The sequence below is a fragment of the Drosophila obscura genome, unplaced genomic scaffold (assembly GCF_018151105.1).
Source record: "Drosophila obscura isolate BZ-5 IFL unplaced genomic scaffold, ASM1815110v1 contig_1, whole genome shotgun sequence".
Taxonomy (NCBI): Eukaryota; Metazoa; Arthropoda; class Insecta; order Diptera; family Drosophilidae; genus Drosophila; species Drosophila obscura.
The window spans coordinates 1,008,453-1,033,636 of record NW_024542679.1 but is presented as its reverse complement, the minus strand read 5'-3'; the positions used below and the strand labels follow the sequence as shown (position 1 = coordinate 1,033,636).

The window sequence follows — 25,184 nt, the reverse complement described above, 5'->3', positions numbered from 1 at the left end:
GTGGGTAGTATTGACACGGATAGCCAGTTTGGCCCAACGTGGCTGGATTGTAAGGCGGGGCCATATGTTCCTGTTCCGTAGGCAAGGAATTGTACTCTGGCCGACCTAGGATTCGGTGTCGCAGGTCGTGTGGACCCAAGGGCAACGAGCGCGTCGAACCCAGGCGGTGGCGTAGATCTTGAGGGCCCAAAGCACCTAAGTAGTTATAGACAGGTGCCGGTGCCTGCCAGTTCGTACCGTCCTGCATGGTAGCGGTCCTATACTCAAAGTGAGTGTAATGCGTTTGCGTATACCACATTTGGTTGCTGGCTATGGCTAGTGGCATTTGCGGCAAATGTCTGGGCGGTGGTGGTCCTGGACTTTCGAATCGACTGGTTATTATGGGTAGTATTGGGCTTGGTGAGTTGTGAGTCATTGGAGCGGCAGGTCCGACAGGCGAAAAATCACTTGGTTGCAACTTCTCCACAGGCCCGTCCGAGCAGACAGGAGAAACGGTGTCGCGTATCCTTGTTTCATTCACAGCAGCATGAGAATAACTTTTCATGTGGCGTATAGGTATGGGCTCACGAGAACATTGCTGTCGGGATCTACTGCTCGAGTGGCGTTTAGGTGGCTCACGAGGGGGACAGTGCTGTCGGGATCTACTTCTAGAGTGTCTTTTGGGTTGCTGACGTGAACGACATCGCTGTCGTGATCTACTTCTTGAGTGGCTTTTGGTGGGCTCCCGGGAAAGACATCGGTCGGGACAGTCGTTTTGGGGAATAGCGACGGATGTATCTGGGAAACTCCCGTCGGCCTCTGTGCGGTGATCTTATCGGACTCAAACTGTCTCGACGCAAGGGTCTTCTGTTCGATGAACCACTCCTGGAACGTCTACGGCCAAATGCATTCCAATGCTCCTCGAATTTACGGCGCGATAGCCTATTGTAGGACATCTGCTTGCGAAACTGTTCACGATCGTTGGAACTCGTCCTATTTGGGCTGCGTGTTCTATTCCTGTTGGTGTCGGCTGATATCCTCGTGGTACTCTTCCTTGGCACTCTCTCACGTCTGATCTGGCCTGGGCTTTTTGCCCTTGATTTGTTGCATCTTTTAGTTTCCATCGAGGAACTTTTTCTATGAGCCCCATCCCGGCTGCAAGTGGTTCTATCTCCTTTGTGATCGTTTCTGAGCCTAGGCGCTGATCTAATCGGACTGCATTGTCGTTTTTTGGTAGACCCACTCCGAGAACGCCTACGCCTAGATGGATGCCATGGCGGAGAACCACAGGATCGCCTGGAATGCAAACGACTTTTACTTTGAACGTGCGCTTCATCAATTGGCTCCAAGGCTGTTTCGCTCTTTTTTGGTGAGTCCAGGGCCAGGGTTTCGCTTATGCTGGCGGGAGAACTTGCAACTGGAGAGGCAATTTCCACTTTGCTGCGTCTAGTGAACAAAAAGCAGTCATCGGATAGTGAGATAGATGGCGGTGGTGGCGCCTCTAATGGCATATCAACCAGGTACACGGGCACATTTTCTTCCTCGAGGAGCTCTGCCAGCTCGTCGAAAGGATCCCGCTCGAAATCCATGCACTGCTCGTCATGCGGTTCAGTCTTGATATGCCCTTCATCCAGCTGCGCATGCTGTTCTGTGATGTCAAAGTAATCCTCGCTCGGAGATCCCGGATGGCTTTCCTTCATGCCCATCGCGTGTTCAATTTGGCACGGGGATTGAGACCCGTTTTCCTCGCGCTAAATAAATAAATACATGGAGTCAAATGTCATTCGTAAATTGCGACTTTTGTAGCGCCAAGCGGGGTCTCGATTTGTGTTCACATACCTGCCACGGCGATTTTACCATTTCCGACACCTTCCACTCCTGTTCTGACAAATCCTATATGCAGGTGTTGTTGCTAGATTTTAAAAAAATTGTAATTAAATAAGTGGGCTAACTAGCTAGTAAATATTAAAATATCAAAATCGTGGAATATCAACGCATCGTGCGTGTCCGTATATTTACGGTATATTTTGATAATGACTAGGTATAATTCGGTTTATTTCTGAGGGTCAGGCGGTATATTATATCAATAAATGCGCGGTCACACTGGCGCACAACCATCACACACGTCCACGTACGTCCGAAAAGTTAAAGAATTAGTTAAAAACTCTTAATTAAGGTAAGATCCAAGGGTGTGTCACTAACACTAAGCTACAGACACCTTTTCGACACTGCTGCAGGAATTACAAAGTCTTCGAAGGTGAAAGAGCTACGCAACGCCAAGGCAACGTCAACAATTTTCATAGCTGTGAACAAACAACAATTGAGTTTTGTGCAATATTCGTCATGTCAAATTCCGCTGCAGGACCCACCAAGCAGGACCTCGAGTCGGTTTTCAGTCGCCTGCGTGCCCAGCCAGCCAATAAGGTGAGTTGCCCTACTTCTGCCACTTGCCCTTCGGCTCACAATCAGAAGCCCACCTCCACTCACCCTCTGACCCGCTTTTGCCAACGCTTTCAGTCCTGCTTCGATTGCGCGGCCAAGGCACCCACCTGGTCATCCGTCACGTATGGCATCTTTATTTGCATCGACTGCTCGGCCGTCCACCGGAATCTGGGCGTTCACCTGACCTTCGTGCGGAGCACCAATCTGGACACGAACTGGACGTGGCAGCAGCTGCGCCAGATGCAGCTCGGCGGCAATGCCAACGCCTCGCAGTTCTTCCGCTCCCACAACTGCACCAGCTCCGATGCCCAGGTCAAGTATAACTCCAGGGCGGCCCAGCTCTATCGGGACAAGCTGAGTGGCCAGGCCCAGCAGGCCATGAAGGTGCACGGAACCAAGGTGAGTTTCCAGCTCCTCGTCTGGCGCTGAGAGTTGAGTTCCGTTTGTTTGTTCTTGCCTGGAGTTTCTTGACACTGACACGCCTAATTAACATTTGCTTTTGCTAATATGCCTTGCGCTTTCCCGAACTCCGAATCCGATTACGACCCCAAACCCAATCGATATACCACACACGTGAAACTGACACCGACACCAACACAGCTGCATCTTCTGGAGCCGGCGGTCGACAAGAGCGAGGGCAACGAGGCTGCCAAGGAGGAGGATTTCTTTGCTCAGTGCGTTGCCAACGACAATGCGGACTTTAATGCGGAAAACAACAACATCAGCAAGGTAGGAGACACCCCAGAGGGGGAGACACACAGGAGACACGCCCGCGCTTTTAGAGTTGATTAGTTCTCGTTACCCCTGCCATTTGCTCATCCCTGTTTACCTTCCAGCTGGAGACAAAACCGACTCCGTCGCTCACTAATCTGGAGAGCCAGCTAAGCGGCGCACCCAGCGTGGATCTGCTCAACTCGGTGGTGGCATCATCCGTGCCCTCCTCCATAGGAGTGCGCAAGATACAGCCCAAGAAGGGCGGGGTAAGTTTTTCCACGAGAAATCGAATTAGAAGAGCGTCCGATTCATTTTGGTTTTTCATTTGCAGCTGGGCGCTCGTAAAGTGGGCGGCGGTCTGGGCGCCACCAAAGTAAAGACCAACTTTGCCGACATTGAGGCTCGAGCCAATGCGGCCAACGAGATGAAGACGTCCAGCGTCCAGGCAGCGCCCGTGGACAAGCCCCAAACTGCCGAAGAGGAGCTGGAGACAGTGGCCAGCATGCGGCTGGCCTACCAGGAGCTATCGGTGCAGAAGACACGCGAAGAGGCAAAGCTCAAGACCATGGATCCGGCCAAGGCCAAGCAAATGGAGCGCCTGGGCATGGGCTTCAGCCTGCGTGGCTCGGATATGGCTCACTCCGCCATCGGGGATATGGCGACCATCCAGCAGACGGCGGCTCCCAAGAATAAAGTCTCTGCGCTCGAGAACGACAATTTCTTCACCGACTACTCGCTGTACAGCGGTGGCGGTAGCGGCACTGGTGGAGGCGGCGGCGGCGGACACTCCAGCGACAAGCGCGAGAGTTCAGCTGGTGCGTCCAGTAAACTGGACAAATTCGAATTGGATGCATTGGGCTACGAGACTATCGAGCCCATAGGCGGGACGCATGGCAACATCACGTCCATGTTTGCCAACAGCTACGACTACGACAAGCCCAAGGCGTCGGCCAGGACGACCAGCGGTTCGGGTGCCACATCCTCCTCTTCCTCGTATGCCACCAGCAAGAGCAAAAGCACCGCCAGCAACGATCCCGTGATAGCCCAACAGAAGTTTGGCAACTCCAAGGGCTTTGGCTCCGACCAATACTTCGCCAGCGAACAATCTTCATCTGACGTTGGCGCGAGTCTGAATCGATTCCAGGGATCACGTGCCATATCCTCGTCGGACTATTTCGGAGACGGCTCTCCAGCTGGCAGGGGTGAGTGCACATTTAGATTTGACTTAGCTGTAGATGCAGATAATGACCTCTGAAATGTCCTTCCTATAGGCGGCAGCAGCGGCGGAGGAGGGTATTCATCTGCGAACTTTAATGCGCCCGACCTAGACGTGGAGAGTGTGAAGGAGAGTGTGCGCCAAGGCGTCCACAAGGTGGCCGGACGCATCAGCAATCTGGCCAATGATGTGATGTCCTCACTGCAGGACAAGTACGGCTACTGATATCAGAAGGATGGCCATAGCCAGCGGAGTCGCAGGAGCAGCAGCAGCAGTGGTGGTGGAGGTGCAGCAGACACTAAATTTAATGTTTTTATATATTAGTCACACACAAAAGTTTAGCGATTATGCAGAAAGTTATAAACAATTCCGAGCAGTTAACCCCAATGTAGCATCTAGCGTCAGAGGACTAATCCCTGGATATACCTCTATAGTTCTTGTATAAACAAAAAGAAGCAGTCTAGTGAGCTGTACAATACGCGTAGTGTCTTTTAAAATATACTATATACATATACATACACATGTGGATGCTATACGAATGAGAAGTCTAAGCATCGATGCATCCCCCTTAGTCCTAAGTCGAGCCTATAGCCGAATGATCGTTGATTTGTTTACTTCACTTAAGAGCATTTACTTTGGCCCATTTCCACATTGATTGTATCTCCGAATGAGCATCAAATGAAATAGAATACATAAATATATTAGAAATGCATAGCGGATCGTTTCCCCAATCGAGTAATCTCCTCTTCAATGGCGTTTAAAGAACAGAAATAACTTTATTTAAATGCGCTCAAAGGTTGACAATTTCGCTAATAATTACAGGAGAATCTTTAATTTACAGACTGGATCTAGCAAGATGTGGTGGATGGATGGTCATCAGTCGGTGGCTTAGTGGCGGAACTTGCTGGGATTGGGACGGACGCGGGCACGCACCGAGTCGGGGGAGCCATAGGCGATGGCATGGCTGGTGGCAGCTCCACCCTCGCCGGTGCTGAAGGAGTTGGCAATGGCGATGGCGCCGCCGCTGGTACCTCCGAAATTGATGGGGAAGAAGCTGCCGGCAGGCAGGGGAGCGGCAGGCTTCTTCGAGGGCTTGGCAGCTGGAGCGGCAGCCTTGACTGGCTTCTTGGCCGCTGGACGACGGGCATTGGGCACGCGGGCTGGGTTCTGGATCACCGGCTTGACGGGCACGGCCAGCTGCTCCTCATCTTCGTCAACATCGTCGGAAACGGTGTTCTCGGCTTCCTCATCCTCAATGGCAGCGACCTCGGGCTCATCCTCCTCGGGGGACTGATCGAGCTCGACAATGACCTTCTTCTTGGCGGGCAGGTAACGGATGGCGGGCACAACGGCAGCCACAGGGGCAATGGGAGCGGGAGCTGGCAGCTCAGCCTCGACGGCGACGGGCTCGGCGATGGCCTCCTCCTCTGCGGCAACTGCGGCGGCGGCAGCTTCCTCGGAGACAAAGTTGAATTCACGTGGCACCTTGGCGGCATCATCGTTCTCCACGACGGCAACGGCAACCTCGGGCTCAGCCTCAGGCACGACATCAGCATCGATGGCCACCTGGACAACGGGAGCCTCCTCGGGATAGGCCTCGGCCACGGAAGTGGCTCCATGGGCACCGGCAGCGGCCAGGACATCCTCGACCTGGGCTACCTCGCCGCTGAGCTCATCCGCAGACTCTGCATGATTGCAATCTTTGGTTAGGAACCGCACTGTTAGTTCTGGCTGGGATTAGTAGGTGGGTGTGTTCGTGCTTACCCTTCAGGTAGGTGCCGGTGGCAACGGTCTCTCCGGCCACAAGGGCGCTGGCCGCCTGGGTGGAGCGGGCATGGGTGCGTCCTGGCTGCACGTACTGCATGTACATGATGCGCTGCTGGGGCGCGGAACCGTACCACTCGGCGGCTGCGGGCTGCTGGTAGTAGACCATTCCTGGAACGAGGTATTGCCGATCTTCAGTAGATGTTGGTGACGTTTCATGACGAATGGAATGAGATGTGAGATGATTAATGGGGGAATGAGTAGCGTGATCTCCGGTTCACTTAATCCTTTGTGTCCCCCCTTTTTCCACTCGCTCAACTCACTTTTCCTGGCGGGCAGGGCATCGCCGCTGGCCACGAATCCAGCGATCACCAGCAGAGCCAAAGCAGCACTGAACTTCATGTTGGATTAAATTCGTTATGCGATTTGCGGATGGTTGGGGGGTTATATAGCTTTATAAGTCCTTGGTTACTTAAGGGATACGCGCACTGATCACAGCAGGAGCTAAACTTGTCACTGAAGTTTCCACCAAAGAAGTGATGTCTGGGCAACGCAGCGCGTTAGATTTATATACGAAACCAAATGGGCAAAAAACGGCCAACAAGACGAGCATAATGAGAGGCAGCGACGAACAAAAAAATCGGATATACCCATAGGCAGGCGGCATATAACGAGGCAGAAGCCCTGCTTTGTATGCAGTAGGGGATCGTCGCGGGTCTGGTCTGTCGTAGCCCCAGCGGAACGTGCGAACCATCCGCCTGACAACTCCGATCGCTGGGATCTCGATGATATGATACTCATATTGTAGTCGTAGTCGTATTCGTATCATTTATCGTATTGCGCGTTTATGGTGGAACGACCGAGATCGCTTTAAGCTGTCGATTCGGGGACCTAATCAGCGATGGGTGTTGGGTGTTGGGTGTTGAGAGACTGGATATTGAAGACGGGCCTGGGCTCAGAGTAGAGAATATGGTTAGTCTCGAACCAATTCCCCGCAACGAATAAGGGGAGGGACACATGTTGGTCATAAAAAACCAAAATTGGTAATTTAATTTTAAGGTCATTTCGGAGCCCCTGATAGGAAAACGCCAAATAATTCGAGGTTTATGGGTGCGTGTGTGCCTTATCGCCTTTTGGTCGATAGAAGTGAGCCGCTCGGAGAATAAAAATAGCCATCCGGGGGACATGCAGTGCATAAGATATATCGGCCAGGAGATCCAGGCTGTCGAGGTGCGTGATTCATTCAGCCCATTGACGTCAGTTAAAGAGTTCTTCTCTAGACTGCCGGTGGGGCGCCAGATGTTGCCTCTTAAATGTCAATTACTGCAGTTTCTTTCACGTTCCCCACGACGTGCACCTCATCGTTAAGTGAGTCTCCTCCGCCTCAGACTGAGTCATGCGCATCAATCATAGTTGGTTGCCACGGCGACAGGCACAGGCTCAAGCTCACCTGATCGCATGGCATGCAGGGCATGGCCAAGTCGTATCGGATAGTTACGGGGACCGACTGCAGGCTGGGAAAATGGATTTTTGATTAATTTTTGTTGAATTACGGCGAGCGATTTCTGCTGATGTGCACATCACATCAAACGTGGTGACATCTGCCGCACAATCGAAAAATGAATTGATTTTTTTGCATATTAAGCCGCTCACTTGAATTTGTGTGTGGAAGAATGGGGATGGGGAATGGGGCATTCATGGCGAGCGGCTTAATGGCCATTTGCTCTATTATTCCCAAAGCTTTGGCATGCATTTAATGAGCTTCTCCATTTGTTTTGTATTCATAAATTGTAGGAAACTTCATGGGAATTTATAAAGGTTTCAGGACAAGCCTTCATGTCGTTGGGTGGATGGTAAGGTGATCCTTTTACACTCCCACTCGGGGGCCACCCAGCGACGTAATTGCACACTTTGTATTTATCCCGTCCACTGTATGATTTATCCAAAACACATTCCTAATTATCAACTTTTTATGCAAATGCCTCGCAATGTTTTCGAACAAAAAACCCAACGAAGTCGAAGTGTGCTCCTCCGCATCACAATGGCCCAGTTCTGGGTTATTTCTACGCAATAGTTGGATGGCTCCAGGGCAAAACATAAACAAGGGAAGGAGATGTGAGTCTCTACAAGCCGGATATTAAATACTCTTCCTAGGGCTCGAGTTAACTGGAAAATAAATACATTTCAGCTTACGATTTAATTGTACTTTAATATACTTAACTGGATCAAAAAGCTGTTGATTAATCCCCAAGTTATGGTAGGGTGGTACTTTTAGTAGTGGCAATATATCCATTCATAAGAAATCTGTAACTAATATAATTCAATTAAAACGAGAAAGATATTCCCAAATAAATGTAGTTGACTGCTGGCACAGTTCCCGATTTCTTAACGTACTCTGTAAATGATAAGAAAATAAAAATAATAAAATTTGTTCAATGTTTTATCAAAATATAAACAAATAGATATTTACCCGAACTGAAATCGGTTGTGTTTTGGTCACTCAAACAACTTCTTGTGTTATGTGCCTCCGGTAAGGGCAAACCTACACACATAAGAAAGACAAAACAAATAAAAATAAGAGCCAATAGAATTTTATATCCTGTTCGACACCTGTTTATCAGGTTCCGCCTCTGGCCGTTTATGCAAATTGAGGGATCTCTCTGTGGAGCGTTTTTGCTCTTAATGTTCTATTTAATTCCCGAATTTGGAACACCCAAGACCATTAAATTGAGTGTGCCCCGCCGCACTAGATAGTGGCCAAAAACCCCCTTCCCCAGGCCACAGGGGAGCTGGAGCAGAGGAAAAAACCAACCTAATGTACGACATTATTGCCGATATGCAAACAGAATTTCAATGTGCGCTGCTTAAACAGCAATTTGTGGCCGATTGTCGATTAGATGATGCCGAAACTCGAGCAGCTAGCACCCGTGGGCAGAAGCGAGACACTTTTGGATATTATTCGAAAACCCTTCTTCCTCTCCACCACAATTATAGCCATCGAAAAGCACTGTACTGGCGCGAGCATTTCGTGCAATTAAAGTTATACTTTTGGATCGTTTCAATTGAGGCCCTGCCTCGCATCTGCCACCAAATTGTATTAAAAGCGTTGCTCTGACATTTAACACTTGGCATGCGGTTGCCACTGTGCCGTGCCCTCCAGTTGTGCAACCGACCAGGCCGGGGCATTTCATCTGGCCTGACAATGCAATTAATCAACGTAAATTAAAATTAACTTAATTCCGGGTGCAGCTCGACATTGTGGTCGATCCATCTGGTAGTCCGACTCTATGGTGTGCACACTATGCATATTTATATCTCTGCAGCATGGGGAGCATCGCGGATTGCTCGGAGCTCCTTTTCCCGCTCTCAATCTGTCCAATAAAAGTGCTCTCCTGGATGGCTTAGTGCCGGGACTCCACTCAGGTGACTCCCAAAGGGCAAAAGTCCCTCCGGCTGCTCCGGGCCGCCACGACAGCCAGCTGGTCGGGGCAGTGATTAAGTGCAACTAGCGCCGGACATGGACATGTGACACCAGCTGGGCTGGCCGCCCAGAATCCCTCGCTGGACCTCACCAGCGCTCATTTTTCTCGCCGCCTGTCACTGGCCAAGTTGGCAATTAAAGATATGTATATACAGCTCGTTCTTGCCTCCTATTTTTTGTGTGGAAATAAATTGTAGAAATAGGAAAAAAAACGTGCAACAGCTGTTTACCGCTTACCGCCGGCCTGACCCATGGAGCGGAGTTCCACTGAAGTTCCAGTTGGTCGTGGGGACACATGCAAACCAGTTGCCATTTTCACTTCTCCTGCGACTTTTTCACAATTTATTTTCACACTCTCGAGGACAGGACAGTCGCCACATGGCCCGGGCGGTTGGCTCCTCCTCAGCTGGAGACTCTGCTGCCTCTGCTCTGTCTGGGTATGTGTGTGCCGCAGTAGTCAAGATGTTGCCATGTTTCGCCTTGCCTGCTGCACTTTAATGGCTTCATATTTTCTGCAAAATTAGAGAAGTTACTTTTGCTTACATTTCTAGTTTCTCTTGCTCCTGCCACTCCTTCTTCCCGTTGTTGTTGTTGTTGTTGTGGCCTTTGTCTTTTGTTACAAGTTTCTCGCTGCTCATTATGGGCCACGCCACTCTCCTCACAGAGTTGACTCCATTAAATTGTAATTTTTGGCAACATTTTGGTTTGCATAAATCTTGGCCCCGACTGAAGTTGTTCCACGTTTACATCCACATCCTTGCTCTGTAGTGTCCTGTCCTGTCCTCTCCTCTCTCTCTCTGGGGACCGGTCTCTGGTGTCCTTGTGGCTCACGCTTGCTCGTGTTTCAAGTTTATTAAAAAGTCCTCAACATATTATGGTTACTTAAACTATTAAAATAACAACTGGCTGTCTCACTGTGTGTGTGTGTGTGTGTGTGTTGTTTGCTCCTTAGGGCCACTGTGCTCGTCCTTCGGCTGGCTCCTGTGCCCGCAGATAATGTGTAAATAATTTGAGTGCAAACAATGGGCTCCGAGTGCTGCAATTGTGCGGAGTGTAGACCGGGACAAGGACCAGGACCCGGACCCAGGCTTGATATGCATCTACAAGTCTTGCTGGGACCCCTTTCCTATGCCAATCACAGAACAGTCCTCAGCCTATTGTTCGGTGGCACAACTTTGCATCGATTCAAGCCAGAGAAGCCACAAAATCCGTATGAGGCTCATTAAGAAAGTTTTTCCGGAGCATAGCCATAGCCCTAGAAAAACAGCATATAATAAATCGAGGTGAGCACGGAAAACGTATCGCATCCAGGTGGACGACTGAAAAACAGAACAACTGCAGCGTGACAAACAATGGGGAAGGACAGTCGCAATCGGTTTTGTGGCAAGTCCTGTCCAATGGCTGCTGGCCCGTGTCAGGGTCCTACCCCATGGGAGCACAGCCGCAGACAAACGGAGCCGAGGCCGGAGCGGGTGCCCGATAAGAACCAAGTACGGATGGACGGACGAGCGGCGATAGTGTCACAAAACAAATAACTTACCGAAAAAAGCCGCAAAGCCAGCAGCAGTCTAAGGGGCAGCGCTCCCACAACAAGTGACCGCTAATGTTTAGCCACATGTGGCAGGGCAGGGCAGAACAGGGATCGGGCGAATGTCAGGCTTTTCAAATTGCATTGTCAAAGTTCGGTTGTTGGTGGTCGGTGGTATGCAAATTTCACTAAAATAAAGAAAACGGACAAACCAAAAAAAAAGCGGCTGTGTGCATGAGTGTGTGTGTTTACATGTAGTTGTAGTGTGGCAAAACAAATGAGAGTCTCCGTTAGATTTTAGGAGTGCCAACCTGGCGAAAATGGTAAACCATGTTTAAAATGTATATTAATTCAGTAACTTTTACATAAATTTATTCCACTAAATTATTATATTTTTTTATGTTTTTCAATCACTTTTCACTTCACAAGCAAATCTTGCAGTGTGAGAGCGGTAGAAATATATTCTATGCTTATGACGGTTATCAACACTAACTTTGCACTTTTCCTCTTGCTGTCTCTGTCTAACGCAAACACGTTTGATCTACCGTTGATCGCAATTTTATGCGAATTCCATTTGCATTATCCCTAAATTAGTTCGTCAGTGTTTTTCAAGTGCTCTGTAAATATTCCCTAATACATTTCGTGCTCGCATTACGGTCCGTTCGTAAGATTTCATTAGCCCGGCTCTCGAGGGGCCTCTTCTCTGGAAGTTTGCGCAGCGTAATTAGCAATGCAGGCGTCTGCACAGCAGGAGCCGTGTGCGGGCTGACTTCGTAGTGGCGATGCCGCTTCAAGCATTTGAGTGTGTTTTTGCCACGCATCGACGGAAAGTGGCCAAGACGTGGATGGCAGAGGGACTAAGTTCATTCGCACTCGACACATGCTAATGCATGCGTTAAATGGCGGCCCTAACCTCAGTTTCGGATATGCGCTTCGGGTAGGGTCAGCCTTGAAGGAATTCAAAAATGGAGGCGAGGCTGCATTAAAGGTACGCTAAATTTGACTTTTGAATGTTTTTTTAATGTGTGTGTGTGTGTGGCTTAGCAAGTACTAAGTGCCATCAACACCAGGGGCGTAATTAAACGCTCACAGAGCATTTTCTAGGATATAGTTGCAGCTCTCTCTGGTTCGGTTCCCGGCAATTAGGCCGGAGTTGTCGTCAGTGCAAGTAATGATTATGGCCAGGAAGAAGCAGAAGATCTTCGGGCCGGCACAAAGAGACAGAAACAGAGATGGAGCCAGGGCCGTGGCACAGGAGCACAGGACATGGCCAAGTGCCAATTAGCAAGCAAAATAGATTGTAGTAAATTTTAATGACATATACGGCAGCCGCTTGGACAAGGACATAGTTGCATCCGCCTTTGCCTCGGTCTCGGCCTGGTTTTTTGTGCCCGGTGGTGTCCCTTTTGAAGGAGCCGGCTGCTTGCAAGCAGTCAAAGGCGTTGACCGCTTGCTGCATCATTGAATTCAAAATACCCCAGCAGAGTGTCCCCTGTCCAGTGTGTCCCGCTCTGTGTGTGTGTGTCCCCGAGTCCACTTCAATTAAAAAGACTTTCACCCACTACAAAAACGAGGAAAATGAAGGAAAGAAAGCAGGAAAACACTTCCGCCTTACTTTACTTTACTTTTGTGTGCGCCTTGGTAAACGTTTGCAATTGCTTTGAAATTGCGCAGACGAGACGTGCAGTGTCCCCCATACAGAGTCAGGGGTGCCAGGGAAAAAAAAACTGTCTGCCTAGTGGCAACGGCAGCGGCAGCGCCGGGCATTGCAGCACGACATGACTTCCGCTGTGCCTCGGGTTGGAGGATTGCCCCAAAGTGAAATCAATTCAAAGCCTTGTCCTGGCTCCAGCTGCTTCTCAATTGCCTTTTCGGCCATCATCAACGCTTGCACATCGCCCTCATCATCAGGCACAATTCTCATCCCAATTCTCATTCCCTTGCCCATTCTCATCACTGCAATTGTGTCCAGGCGGAACGAGCCTCGCAGATCTTTGTTCTGCTTCGTGGATGTTTCTTCCAAATGGCGTCGCATCTATACCCCTTTTTACACTAGTGACTACGGACCAGCAAACGTATAGGAGTACATTCCATAATAATAACTAATATGAACTAAAACAAATCAAGAACTGCATAACAAATTACATTGCATGAAGTGATAGTCCGAGCATTCAAAGGCTCATCTAAAGGGGATTCCAAGAGACATTCCAATAGAGACAGTAGAGTGCAAAAAGTCATTGCTAGGTCTGTAGGGGTATGACACTTTCTTTTTGTGGCAGAGCTGTCTGTTACTTATTTCGGGGCATTACTGTTTGGTTTTTAAAGTATTAAAGTGACATTGTATAATTAGCATGGAACTGTTGAAGAACTCTTTTCCGCTCCTCGTCTGTGCTTTCATTATTGTTTTCCTGGCAATTGCTTATGCCGGCGATCAATTATCCAGCGTTGCAGCCAGGAGCAGGCCACCAAATGCACAGTTACAAGCAATAACGAGCCGGTACGAGAACCCTTGGCTTGGACTCCCAATTGGAGCCCTGTACATTGCCATGGATGATTGAAATGGGTTGAGTGAGGTGTGGGGTGTGGCGTGTGGGAGGTGTGTGTGTTCTGCTTTGGATTCTGGCCACAATCCTTCATTGTTGTTGCAGGCAGCACCCATTCGAGGCTGTCGGGCGGACGGTTATCCAGCCAGCCGGCAGCCAGAGCTGGCGATAAAATAAATTTGCATATGAATTGAGAATTAAGAACATTTTGCACATCGTGCAATCTCTCCCCTTACCCGCTCTCGGTTTCTCTTCTTTCTCCCACCAACTCGCATTCCTTTTTCTCTCTTCTCTGCTCTCCTGCTCTGCTCTGCTCTGCTCTGCATGTGGATGTGGATGTTGGCATTGTGGCTGCTGTTTGGCCTTTGAATTAGAATCCACACATACACATACACATGCACATATATATGTACATATCCCTCACTCGATCCCCCATTCCATCCACTCTCTCTTTCTCTCGTATCAGCTTCCGTATCAGCCAGAGTGTGAATGGCTTATTTCCTTGTTGCCTTTTTGGCCGCATTTCGGAATTTGCATTTGGCCTTTTTGGGGGCGAGCATTTTTATGCGCTTTTGCCCAGGGCCACAAAGCCAAATACACAGAGAAAAATAAAGGGAAACATTAGTAATTTCAAGTGTGTCCCTTGTAATATCCACATGAAGTATCTCTTGTTTTTTTTTTTCCAAGTGTAGAGAAAAGAGTAGAACAGGCCGAACAACAACAACAACTCGTTAGGCTATTGAAATTGAAAATGTTTGCCGACTGATGCGATAAGAATGAGCAGGAGGAGTGGGAGTGAAAGTAGAATTGGGTTGGGAGATTATAGTTTTGGGCATAACTTTGGTATTGGCCAGCAGCAGCAGCAGCAGCAGCCAACAGCATTTCGGGGGGAAAGTTGTGGGTCAAGTGTTGGCTGTCGGATAATTGGATTTCTAGAAGCAGCCTCCTGCAAATGCCTGCAATCAATCGATGCTCCACAGCAACACCTCGACAAAAACTCCAGATTGAGAAGGAGGAGGATGACCAATCCACAATCCCCAATCCCCACCCATTTTGTTGTGTAGAGGAGAGTATCGTAAAGCCCACGGCCTAAACCGCGTGTTAAACTTCCATTTCATTCCACGGACACAAATCGAATGCTTCAGTTGTTTCTCTTTTTTTTGTTTGTTTTTTTTTTTGGGATTTCGGGGCATTTGCAAAACTTTCGACATGCTCATAAAATTGCTCGTTTAACTCATTTAACTTTTTGTTGCTTGGGGTTCAAGTTGTATCTGTGTGTGTGTGTGTGTGTGTGTTGTGTGTGTGGGTGCTTTTTTTTTATTTTTAGAAAGTTTGCATAAATTGTAGCAACAAGAAAAGTTAATAATGCCAGCAGGCAACAGCTCGAGCTGGGGCGACAATGGAAATAATTCAATTAAAACACTTTCCAGTTTTGGGTTCTCCACGAGGCGCCACCCGTTCCACCACCCTCCGGTGCATGCATGTCAAGTTACAATTACGCCGAACCAAATTAACACGTAGACCAGGACACCAGGACACCCAGCCAGCAGGGGACCAGCAGCAGGAGTTCCTCGTGTATGTGTGTGTGTCTATGTGGATTGGCCGCGAGGCATTCTGCATAAAGTTTTCCATTGGGTGGTCTTTCTGTTCATGTGTCCGGGGCATACCGCACCGAGTGCGACATCTATGCCATGTTTACTTTGCTACTTTGAGCCATGGCTGTTCTTGTTGCAGCTTAAAGCCACAAAGTGCCTCTCCTGCCGGGAATTTAAATGTTTGGCCATGGCTTAGGCCACAGGAAGTACTCGGGGACTGTTGCTGCTGCTCTCTATGCGCTACTTTCGAGTGCTTAGTGTATTATTTTAAGATTTGATTGGCTTTGCCCAGGGATTATGGTGGGCTCTGTGTCATGTTGATGTTTGGCAGGGCTCGCTCCTGTTGCTGCTGCCAATGGAAGGACTCGTGGAACTGCAATACCCGCGTGGGAGATCAAGAGGCAGCCATGCAGGAGAATACTTTAATCATTGTTCAGTAATACCTATTTTTTCCACCCGCTTTATGTATACATACATATACATATAAAATTTGTTCGCCTGTAAATGCCATCAATGGGCATATCCATAGAAGGACCTTAACGAACCGCACTATGCAATGCATTTAACAAAAATACTTTTCTCGATTTTATGCACTTTTAAGCCTTTAATGTCGGACACATGGCATCAATTTTTGCAGCAATTTAGTCCATTAAAAATTGTTTTTCCATAATTTTTTACACCCAGCATTAAAGCGGGTCGACAAAAAGCGACAGACAAAAAAAACGAAAAGAATTGATGCCGCATCGAGAGTCCATGCTCGTTAAAAAATCAATCCCCCAATGGGCGGGGCAAAGGTGTCGCCCCCGCCTCGGTTTTCGTGGTCAATATGCGAGACTATAAGTCTATATAAGCGCCACCGCCGCCAGCGTCGGTATGTAGGGGACTATCTTTTCGGGAGTATCTATGTTTGTGTCTTCTGGCGGGAGCTGCTCACTGAATATACGACTATTCGGTTGACATATTCGGAGGAGCAGTCCAGCAAAAACAAAAACAACCAAAAAACCCCCTTAAATTCATATATTAAATTTTTAATTCTTGGGCATTCTCTTTTAAGCTTTCGCTTGTGCGCCTCGAGTCAATCATCAACGTGTGCCGTGCTTTGTGGGAGTAGGGTATTGCACTGTCGCACTGGCCCATAACTGTTGGATACTCTGCATGGGGAATCACCACAAACTGAGGCGCAATGAAGCGCAACACATCCACGCGACATTTCCAATCTACGCGGTGTATCTGTGCATCGTGTACGAGGCTATGGCCATGGCCATGGGCCCTGACTCCGGCGCTGGACACCTCCACCAAAATGTGTCCAATGTAACGCCACAACAAAGAACGTTAATTGACGCCAAAATGCTGCAGCATAAAAAGCACAAAAAAAAGATGAAATCTCCGGATGGAACAAAACTCTGAAAAAGGGCAAGAGAATAACCAGCGAAGCGGAGAGAGCATGTGAACAAAGAAAAAAAAGAATTTGACCAGTCGGACACATTTTGTGGCAGGGGCAGGAGGAACTGGAGCTGGAGCAGCATCAGTGCCGTGTCTTGGTTGGGTTTTCGGTAAATTTAAATGCGCCTCCGACCTGATCTCCATCACGACCTGATCCGACCCGACCCGACGCTCGAGGCTCAAGTGGCTTTATTAACCCTATGAGAGGTCACACGGGTCTCCTGCAACAATACCCTGCACTCCACATCACTGGCCTCCACTACACTCCATTCTCCTCACAAAGCGAGAGAGAGAGAAAGAGAGAGAGAGAGTGGGCGTTGTTGAATCAGCACACGTGATTAATGGCCTTTAATTATGTCAAAGCGCGACGGAAGGACTCTGGCTAAGAATGGGCGAATGGGCTCCTGTGTGTGTGTGTGTGTGTGTGCAACGGTATGCCAGTTAAACGCTTGACATTAAAAAATTGACACCGTTCGGGGTGAAATGTCGGCGACGTTCTGGGGCTGGTTCTCGGTCGATGTGTTTTTGCTTCGCTCTGACAACTGTCTGGCACACGGAACTCGGTTGTTCCCCCACGAGGCTTGTCTTTTCGGCCTGGCCCGAACACACACAGACACACGCCACTCCATGGACTGAGGCACAACTCCTTTGGACATTTGTTACCAAGCCCCGTGATTGTGTGTGGGCGTGTGTCTCGGTTGTCGCTTTTAATGAAAGCGTCATAAATTATGTTGCAGTTGACGAAAGCAACAGCGAAGCTATCGTCTCCGTTCAGAGTCAGAGGTTACAGAGCGGGGGTTGTGGGGCGGCCAGTTAGCATATGGCCAACACATGCACTCCCACATACATATGTACATAGTAAGTGGCTTTTGGAGTAGGAGCAACAGCCAGGGGATCCCAAATGCTCTAAATATGTTAAACAGGTGAACCATTACCCAAAGAACAATGTAATTTACTCAATTTTTAAGGCTACAAATGCAACTAAATAGTTCTCAGAAAATAAACACAGCTAAATACATTAAGTAGAAGGCGAAGAAAAATTTCCAGATATCCTTTGCCTCCACCTCATCCCATTGTTTCTGTTTTCGAGTCCCTTTCGGTGTCGTTGCATTCATCAACCGTTCGTTAATCAATCTCTTGGCCCAGTGTGGCATTGATTGTGTTGATTCTTCGCTCATCGCCGCAGAATCACGTGCAAGCCGATGACTGAACACCGAGCCACTAGTCGATGGTGGGCCAGCTGCGAGTACCTCCAGCCTGGTGGTGCACACGAGAAAGACCAGCCCAAAGAGCAGTAAGATCAGCTGGATATACGACATTTTATATTGCCAAATGTCTGACTGCTACTGTTGAATTCTCACCAGACTCGTTCGAATTGAGAGAACAGGTAAAACAAACATATTTTATTTATACAGCATGCTTGTACAGTTCTATTTCTCTTTAAAGTACAAAAAGTTGGGAGTTTACTATCTGATAATCCCTCTTCCATGTGGAGCAGCTGCTGGCCAACTGCCCATGCTTCTGGAACCAATTTCAGCGTAGATCTGCAGATCTCCCAGAGAACTCTCTTTATTGTTGGTAACATAATAACTTTTTTCTATTTGCTCTCTTCACAGATGTTTATCGGCACCCAGTCGGAGGCGGAGTATGTGTCTCTTCATCTTTGGAAGAAGCTCTGACAAAGACTGCTTCAATATCGTGTGTTCCGGTGCACATTTGATCTGAAAATTGTAAGTATTCTTTGTGCTAGAAAAATCTTTTCAAACTCTCAAAATATATCGAAGCCAACCCGAACCCACCTCTTGCTAGCCCTGTGTCCTTTGCCCTTTGCTATTTGCCAAATCAAATAATTATAAAAGTTCTGCCCCAGCCACGCCCACAGCCCGCCCAGAACCTTTGGCATAGGGCTCGGCTCACAGAAACAGAACTTGAAACAAACTTTTGGCTCAAAAAAGGTGCAGCGGTAAAAGTTTCGAGCCAACTAGCAAAAATTTCATTTAGGCGCATTTAGGCATCAGCTACAGTTAGGAGGTGAAAGGACGAGATCGGGGGAGTCCCTCCCATAGACTTTTAAAGCCAGTGCCAGTGCGAGGCGAGAGCATAGAAATCATATTTGGACACAAATTTTATGCAGCCTCAGCGGCGGCGGCGTCGGCGGCAAAACTTTTTTGCCAACGCTGCAGGCGAAAACTTTCGCCTCAGTCTCGGAGCAGAAGGAGGAAGAGGGAGAGACGGTGTAGGCATGCCGACTTCCTGTCTGTCCCCGCCGCCCCGCCGTCTGTCCGCCTTTGTGCCAATTTCAGAGTTGCAGAGCTCCACCGAAGCGTGAGAAATGCGCCACAGCCTTCGCTTTGATGGATTTGCGCCTCGAAACGGGGCCAGACCCCAAGGATACCTCCAGCAGAGCCGCAGCCAGGCAAAACCCTTTCGTTTACATTTTCATTTCGTTTTTCCTCCTTATCCAAGCTTTTCACGAAAAATTGCTCGAAAGTGATGGCTGTTGCTTTGTTTTGGTATTTTATTCTGCAATTTTTTTTACTTCTAGCTGCTGCTCTGAGGACATGGAATCGCTGGACTCCTAGCCGCGGAGCTGGTTGATCAGTCTACGCTGCCTCTCGTACAGCTGGAGCATACGGCGCCTCCTGCGCTCCTCGCGCTGCCTCCTCAGCTGACGACGACGACGAATGAAGGCACGTCTGCGACGCCTGGCCGCTGCCGAGCTCGAGCCTGACGATCCCGATGATGAGGACGTTGTGGTCGTGTCCGAGGTCGATGCTGCTGTGGTGGTGGTGGTGGCGGGAGCGACTGTAGTCGCTGTAGTCGTAGTGGCCGACGCGGAAGTGGTGGTTGTAGCTGCGGTGGTGGTTGTAGTCCCGGCGGTGGTTGTAGCTACGGTGGTTGTGGAAGAGCCTGTAGCGCCACTCTCCTTGGCCAGCAGGAAGCAGCCGAGGACCGCGAGGAGCAGAACGAATGAGAAGCGCATGGTGATGTGTGCCTGATCTGGAAATCTGTGGTCGCTTTTATACCAGATCTTGCACAGAAGTGCGTGATCAAACACCATGGTTGACATTCGGAAATGTTTGCTCAGCTTCTCGATTGACATTGGTTTCGGTACATACCATTTGTAATTCTTTTTTCAGTGGCTCACCAGTGGGTTACATGTTCGATTAGTGGTTTGTTTGGGCTGAACCCATTAATGCTGAGCGATTCTAAGCGGGAAATTACTTCATGCAACAGATTGTCTGAAACACGAAGCTCACTCCTTTCGACTGGATTTTAATATTTGAATGTATTTTCACGTACAGATTTTCCTGGATCGTGCAATAGATATGGCCACAGACGAACAAGACACTTCATGGGAAAAAGTCAAGTATTTCATGTTAGTGTACCAGTGCTATTATCTAACGTTTTTAGATGATTTTTTATTCTTCCATAGAACCTGAGATCATGCTTCTCCCTCCAACTCCTACTCTAGATGTTCTCGATCTCTATAGGAACCATCCATTCAGACGAACAGAAGATCTCCTAGACTACCAGACATGGAATTGTGAAGCGAATGATTAAGGGAATAATCAGTCAGATCCCATATTCGTCACGATTAGTGAGTACCAGAGTTGGATATAAATAAGGTTACATCAGAATACATTTTCAAAATACTCGTATATTCAATTTTTTGTTTTTCATATTTCATCGATGCTTAAAGATAAGTGTTTCATCAGTCGATGATTTCTAGGGAGTCGTGGATATGTCTCCTGTCCTCCCGCTTATCCTTGGAGCTGGTTGATCACACGGCGCTGGTTCTGTATCCGGTTGCGGAGCCTCTGGGTCTGGCGCTGCCTCTGGCGCTCACGGCGCTGGCGCTGGCGGGCAAGACGACGACGTCTGCGACGCCTGGCCGCTGCTGAGTTCGAGCCAGATGATGAGGACGTTGTGGTCGTGTCCGAGGTCGATGCTGCTGTGGTGGTGGTGGTTGCGGGAGCGACTGTAGTCGCTGTAGTCGTAGTGGCCGACGCGGAAGTGGTGGTTGTAGCTGCGGTGGTGGTTGTAGTCCCGGTGGTGGTTGTAGCTACGGTCGTTGTGGAGGTGCCTGTAGCGCCACTCTCCTTGGCCAGCAGGAAGCAGCCGAGGACCGCGAGGAGCAGAACGAATGAGAAGCGCATGGTGATGTGTGCATGATCTGGAAATCTGTGGTCGCTTTTATACCAGATCTTGCACAGAAGTGCGTGATCAAACACCATGGTTGACATTCGGAAATGTTTGCTCAGCTTCTCGATCGACATTGGTTTCGGTACATACCATTTGTAGTTCTTTTTTCAGTGGCTCACCAGTGGGGTACATGTTCGATTAGTGGTTTGTTTGGGCTGAACCCATTCACGCTGAGCGACCCTAAGCGGGAAATTGCTTCAAGCAACAGACTGTCTGAAAAATGAATATACTTTAATTCACGTCAACAAAGGGAATGTATTTACCAGATGATCAATGAATGAAGTTGCTTCATTAAATATATTATTTTATTCGCATCTAAAGAATGAGATTGATTTGAAATAAAATGAAACGTATTAAAAATAAGCATAACCATCTAGGGTTAAGCAGAGCCCATAGATTTTCAATTGGATTTAGATCTGGGCTTTGGGTGGCCCACTGAATTAAGTGAAAACTCCCATTATTGTGCCAATCTATCAAAATTTTAGCCGTGTTCTTCAGGTCCCCATCTTGCTGAAAAATTAAATGACGAGAGCACATTTATATTTTATTAAATTTCAAATTTGTCAAATTTGTACTCCAAAGTATGAAACGTTTATTCTTTATTCATAGATTTTAATGAAAAGGTCACGATTTACACCAAGTGAAGCAACCCCACACAATCAGACCGCCTCCTCCATGCTTTATGGTTTCCTTGACCTGATGCTGTTTCAACCGTTTATTTGGGCGGTGTCAGTAGTACTCTTTGTCAGCAGACTAAAAACGGATTTTTTTGGTCTCTAAAATCTCTTAGTGAAGACGATTTTTTTTTTGTTGCAATTATTGTTCATGTTCTTATTCTACATCTCTATAGGAACCATCCATTCAGACGAACAGAAGATCTCCTAGACTACCAGACATGGAATTGTGAAGTGAATGAGGGAATAATCAGTCAGATCCCATATTCGGGCCTCTATTATCCAGAGTTGGATATAAATAAGGTTACATCAGAATACATTTTCAAAATACTCGTATATTCAAATTTTTGTTTTTCATATTTCATCGATGCTAAAAGATAAGTGTTTCATCAGTCGATGATTTCTAGGGAGTCGTGGATGTGTCTCCTGTCCTCCCTCTTATCCTTCGAGCTGGTTGATCACGCGGCGCTGGTTCCTGACCCGGTTGCGGAGCCTCTGGGTCTGGCGCTGCCTCTGGCGCTGCCTCTGGCGCTCACGGCGCTGGCGCTGTTGGGCAAGACGACGACGTCTGCGACGCCTGGCCGCTGCCGCGCTCGAGCCTGACGAACCAGCTGATGAGGACGTTGTGGTCGTGGTCGTGTCCAATGCTACTGTGGTGGTGGTGGTGTCGGGAGCGACTGTAGTCGTAGTGGCCGACGCGGAAGTGGTGGTTGTAGCTGCGGTGGTGGTTGTAGTCCCGGCGGTGGTTGTAGCTACGGTGGTTGTGGAAGAGCCTGTAGCGCCACTCTCCTTGGCCAGCAGGAAGCAGCCGAGGACCGCGAGGAGCAGAACGAATGAGAAGCGCATGGTGATGTGTGTCTTATCTGGAAATCTGTGATGGCTTTTATACCAAAACACCTCTGCGGTAGTTGTTGTAATTAACAGGTAGTTCCACTGTTTTAATATTGGAATTCGGCAATGTTTGCGCAGCTTTGTAGATCGACATTGGTTTCTTTATTAGCCAAGTGATGTGGTTTGAATGTTAGCTTAGGTGGAGCAATTGTAACCGTTTCCAAATATTTGAAAAAATGTGCTGTGGAAAGAGAAAGAAAGCGGTTAGCGATTCAGTTAGGCAGTCGCCAAAATATTCTCAGCATTGTGGAACTTTGAACTCCCATGAAAGACATATCCATGTCTATTGACGAAGGGTGTCGATTAGGTGTCGATTGAAAATCAGCATCATTCTGAATGCAATGATTAGTCGGATCGATTAGTCGGATACATATAGTTAGAATCCCATTTAAATTTAAAGCTGTGAGTACTAAAGGCCATTCTTTATTCAAAAAGTAATAAGTAGAGTTATCTTATTTATATGAGTTATAAATATCGCGAAGCAAAATCATTAATAATAGTCAGTTTTGGAAGCCTATATCTTTAAAATTGTGGATACTACATACATGGAGTTTTCCACTGAATTTTTTGGTGGATCAAATTCTCATAACTTTGTTCATCCAAGTGTTGCCACAGATGGACACAGTGATACATGGCTATATTGTTCGCCTATCAATTAACCAAGAATCAATCAAATTAAATTAATATCTGTTCTTATTCTTTAGCAATGATCCCTGTAGCTACAAATGTCGCTGGGATTCATTATAGAGAAGCTAATTAAATTTTTGAAATGTTCTTTATTTGCGTTGTTTGTACCAAAAGGAATTCAATCAATTAGATTTCAATTCAATAATCAAATCAAATTTTTTAAAACGTCGATCGGAAATTAAATGTCTGGAATAATGGCCTCACTTTCCACCTGACAGCTCCACATCATCGCTTATCCCCGACGGTTACGACGCTGTTGCCTCCTACGCTGCCTTTGGCGGCGCTTCTGGGCCTGCCGCCTGCGACGCTGACGGGCCAAGCGCGCACGTCGACGACGCGCCTGGATCCTGCGCCGCCTCGCAGCCGCGCTGGCGGATGCAGAGGTTGTGGCCGAGCTCGAGGTCGAGGTCGAGCTTGTCGTCTCTGTGGTTTCTAATGACTCTGTGTCGGTGGTGGCGGTTGTTGCGTCGGTGGCGGCGGTGGCGGGTCCTGCAGTCGTTGCACTTACTGCGGAACCAGCAGTGCTGCTCGCCGCATTTTCCGTCGTACTGTCTGTGCTGCTCTCCGTTGACGACTCGGTTGAGGTGCCCGTCTGCGCACTGCTTTCCTGCAGGCAGAAAAGCAGGCAACCGACGAAACCTAAAAGTAGAACCAATGTGAGACGCATCGCTGTGTGTTTTGTCCAAATTTCCGAATGCTAAGCCTTTTAAACCAAATCCTTCCCGGAAAACAATATCGATTAATTATTATATCGCCATGAGCAGATCATGGGCGATCCATAATCCACGAGCCAACGTCAATATTATCCAAGTCTTAGCCAACTTTGGCATTTGGAATTTCCACCATCATTGACGTTCGACAGATACGAAGCGGAGCAAACAAAAATATTTACACAATGGCGAGAAACCAAATAGTTACACGGCTTTCTGGGGCCCAAGATCTGTATAAAAGCCCTGATCGGAGTCCGATTCAAGCACAGAAATCACCATGCGCTTCTCATTCGTTCTCCTGCTAGCGGTCCTCGGCTGCTTCCTGCTGGCCAAGGAGAGTGGCGCTACAGGCTCTTCCACAACCACCGTAGCTACAACCACCGCCGGGACTACAACCACCACCGCAGCTACAACCACCACTTCCGCGTCGGCCACTACGACTACAGCGACTACAGTCGCTCCCGACACCACCACCACCACAGTAGCATCGGACACGACCACGACCACAACGTCATCGTCCTCATCATCTGGCTCGAACTCAGCAGCGGCCAGGCGTCGCAGACGTCGTCGTCTAGCCCGCCAGCGCCAGCGCCGTGAGCGCCAGAGGCAGCGCCAGACCCAGAGGCTCCGCAACCGGGTCAGGAACCAGCGCCGCGTGATCAACCAACTCCAAGGATAAGCGGGAGAACAGGAGACATATCCACGACTCCCCAGAAATCATCCACTGATGAAACACTTATCTTTAAGCATCGATGAAATATGAAAAACATACAATTGAATATACGAGTATTTTGAAAATGTATTCTGATGTAAACTTATTTATATCCAACTCTGGATAATCGAATTTGGGATCTGACTGATTATTCAATTCACTTAATCGTTCGCTAGTCTAGGAGATCTTCTGTTCGTCTGAATGGATGGTTCCTATAGACATCGAGAATAATAACATTAACAATAATTTTAACTAAAAATAATCGTCTTCACTGAGAGTTTTTAGAGAGAAAAAAAATCCGTTTTTAGCCTGATGACAAAGAGTACTACTGGCACCGCCCAAATAAACGGTTGAAACAGCATCAGGTCAAGGAAACCATAAAGCATGGAGGAGGCGGTCTGATTGTGTGGGGTTGCTTCACTTGGTGTAAATCGTGACCTTTTTCATTAAAATCTATGAATAAAGAATAAACGTTTCATACTTTGGAGTACAAATTTGACAAATTTGAAATTTAATAAAATATAAATGTGCTCTCGTCATTTAATTTTTCAGCAAGATGGGGACCTGAAGAACACGGCTAAAATTGTGATAAATTGGCA

General features: G+C 48.0%; 7 protein-coding genes and 1 long non-coding RNA gene across 15 annotated transcripts; 2 read left to right on the top strand and 6 right to left on the bottom strand.

Annotated features, from left to right (window-relative positions):
* Nucleotides 1-598: 598 nt before the first annotated feature.
* On the bottom strand, nt 599-1,972 carry LOC111072283 (splicing regulatory glutamine/lysine-rich protein 1). The gene is made up of 2 exons (XM_022364029.2): nt 1,819-1,972; nt 599-1,730 (listed from the first exon to the last, which is right to left on the bottom strand). The coding sequence occupies exons 1-2, from the start codon at nt 1,837-1,839 to the stop codon at nt 696-698; spliced, it is 1,056 nt and encodes a 351-aa protein (XP_022219721.2). The 5' UTR covers nt 1,840-1,972; the 3' UTR covers nt 599-695.
* Nucleotides 1,877-5,086, top strand: LOC111072237 (ADP-ribosylation factor GTPase-activating protein 2). Of its 3 annotated transcripts, XM_022363968.2 has the most exons (7): nt 1,919-2,155; nt 2,217-2,403; nt 2,497-2,820; nt 3,022-3,150; nt 3,258-3,401; nt 3,467-4,337; nt 4,407-5,086. In XM_022363968.2, the coding sequence occupies exons 2-7, from the start codon at nt 2,323-2,325 to the stop codon at nt 4,574-4,576; spliced, it is 1,719 nt and encodes a 572-aa protein (XP_022219660.2). In that variant the 5' UTR covers nt 1,919-2,155; nt 2,217-2,322; the 3' UTR covers nt 4,577-5,086. The 3 variants fall into 3 exon arrangements, with proteins under 3 accessions (XP_022219663.2, XP_022219661.2, XP_022219660.2); XM_022363969.2 differs by lacking the exon at nt 3,022-3,150 and having other exon boundaries at nt 1,878-2,155; XM_022363971.2 differs by lacking the exons at nt 2,497-2,820; nt 3,022-3,150 and having other exon boundaries at nt 1,877-2,155.
* Nucleotides 5,087-5,102: 16 nt separating this feature from the next.
* Nucleotides 5,103-6,663, bottom strand: LOC111072238 (translation initiation factor IF-2). 4 transcript variants are annotated; one of them, XM_022363973.2, is made up of 3 exons: nt 6,439-6,663; nt 6,116-6,307; nt 5,103-6,036 (listed from the first exon to the last, which is right to left on the bottom strand). In XM_022363973.2, the coding sequence occupies exons 1-3, from the start codon at nt 6,515-6,517 to the stop codon at nt 5,240-5,242; spliced, it is 1,068 nt and encodes a 355-aa protein (XP_022219665.2). In that variant the 5' UTR covers nt 6,518-6,663; the 3' UTR covers nt 5,103-5,239. The 4 variants fall into 4 exon arrangements, with proteins under 4 accessions (XP_022219665.2, XP_022219664.2, XP_022219666.2 ...); XM_022363972.2 differs by having other exon boundaries at nt 5,103-6,051; nt 6,439-6,662; XM_022363974.2 differs by having other exon boundaries at nt 5,103-6,051; nt 6,116-6,286; nt 6,439-6,662.
* Nucleotides 6,664-9,285: 2,622 nt separating this feature from the next.
* LOC121404431 lies at nt 9,286-10,190 on the bottom strand. Of its 3 annotated transcripts, none has more exons than XR_005967978.1 (3): nt 10,140-10,190; nt 9,827-10,088; nt 9,286-9,765 (listed from the first exon to the last, which is right to left on the bottom strand). It is a non-coding gene; the product is annotated as an uncharacterized LOC121404431 (long non-coding RNA). The 3 variants fall into 3 exon arrangements; XR_005967979.1 differs by having other exon boundaries at nt 9,827-10,083; nt 10,140-10,188; XR_005967980.1 differs by having other exon boundaries at nt 9,827-10,080; nt 10,140-10,187.
* A 9,015-nt stretch (nt 10,191-19,205) lies between these two features.
* On the bottom strand, nt 19,206-19,882 carry LOC111072239 (protein new-glue 1-like). The gene has a single exon (XM_022363976.2). It carries the CDS (start codon nt 19,806-19,808, stop codon nt 19,284-19,286), a length of 525 nt encoding a protein of 174 aa, XP_022219668.2. The 5' UTR covers nt 19,809-19,882; the 3' UTR covers nt 19,206-19,283.
* Nucleotides 19,883-20,460: 578 nt separating this feature from the next.
* On the bottom strand, nt 20,461-20,866 carry LOC111072240 (protein new-glue 1-like). The gene has a single exon (XM_022363977.2). It carries the CDS (start codon nt 20,863-20,865, stop codon nt 20,470-20,472), a length of 396 nt encoding a protein of 131 aa, XP_022219669.2. The 5' UTR covers nt 20,866; the 3' UTR covers nt 20,461-20,469.
* A 1,157-nt stretch (nt 20,867-22,023) lies between these two features.
* LOC111072241 (protein new-glue 1-like) lies at nt 22,024-22,567 on the bottom strand. Its single transcript, XM_022363978.2, has one exon. The coding sequence runs from the start codon at nt 22,429-22,431 to the stop codon at nt 22,024-22,026; it is 408 nt and encodes a 135-aa protein (XP_022219670.2). The 5' UTR covers nt 22,432-22,567.
* A 1,247-nt stretch (nt 22,568-23,814) lies between these two features.
* LOC111072245 (protein new-glue 2-like) lies at nt 23,815-25,007 on the top strand. Its single transcript, XM_022363981.2, has one exon. The coding sequence runs from the start codon at nt 24,151-24,153 to the stop codon at nt 24,550-24,552; it is 402 nt and encodes a 133-aa protein (XP_022219673.1). The 5' UTR covers nt 23,815-24,150; the 3' UTR covers nt 24,553-25,007.
* Nucleotides 25,008-25,184: the final 177 nt, after the last annotated feature.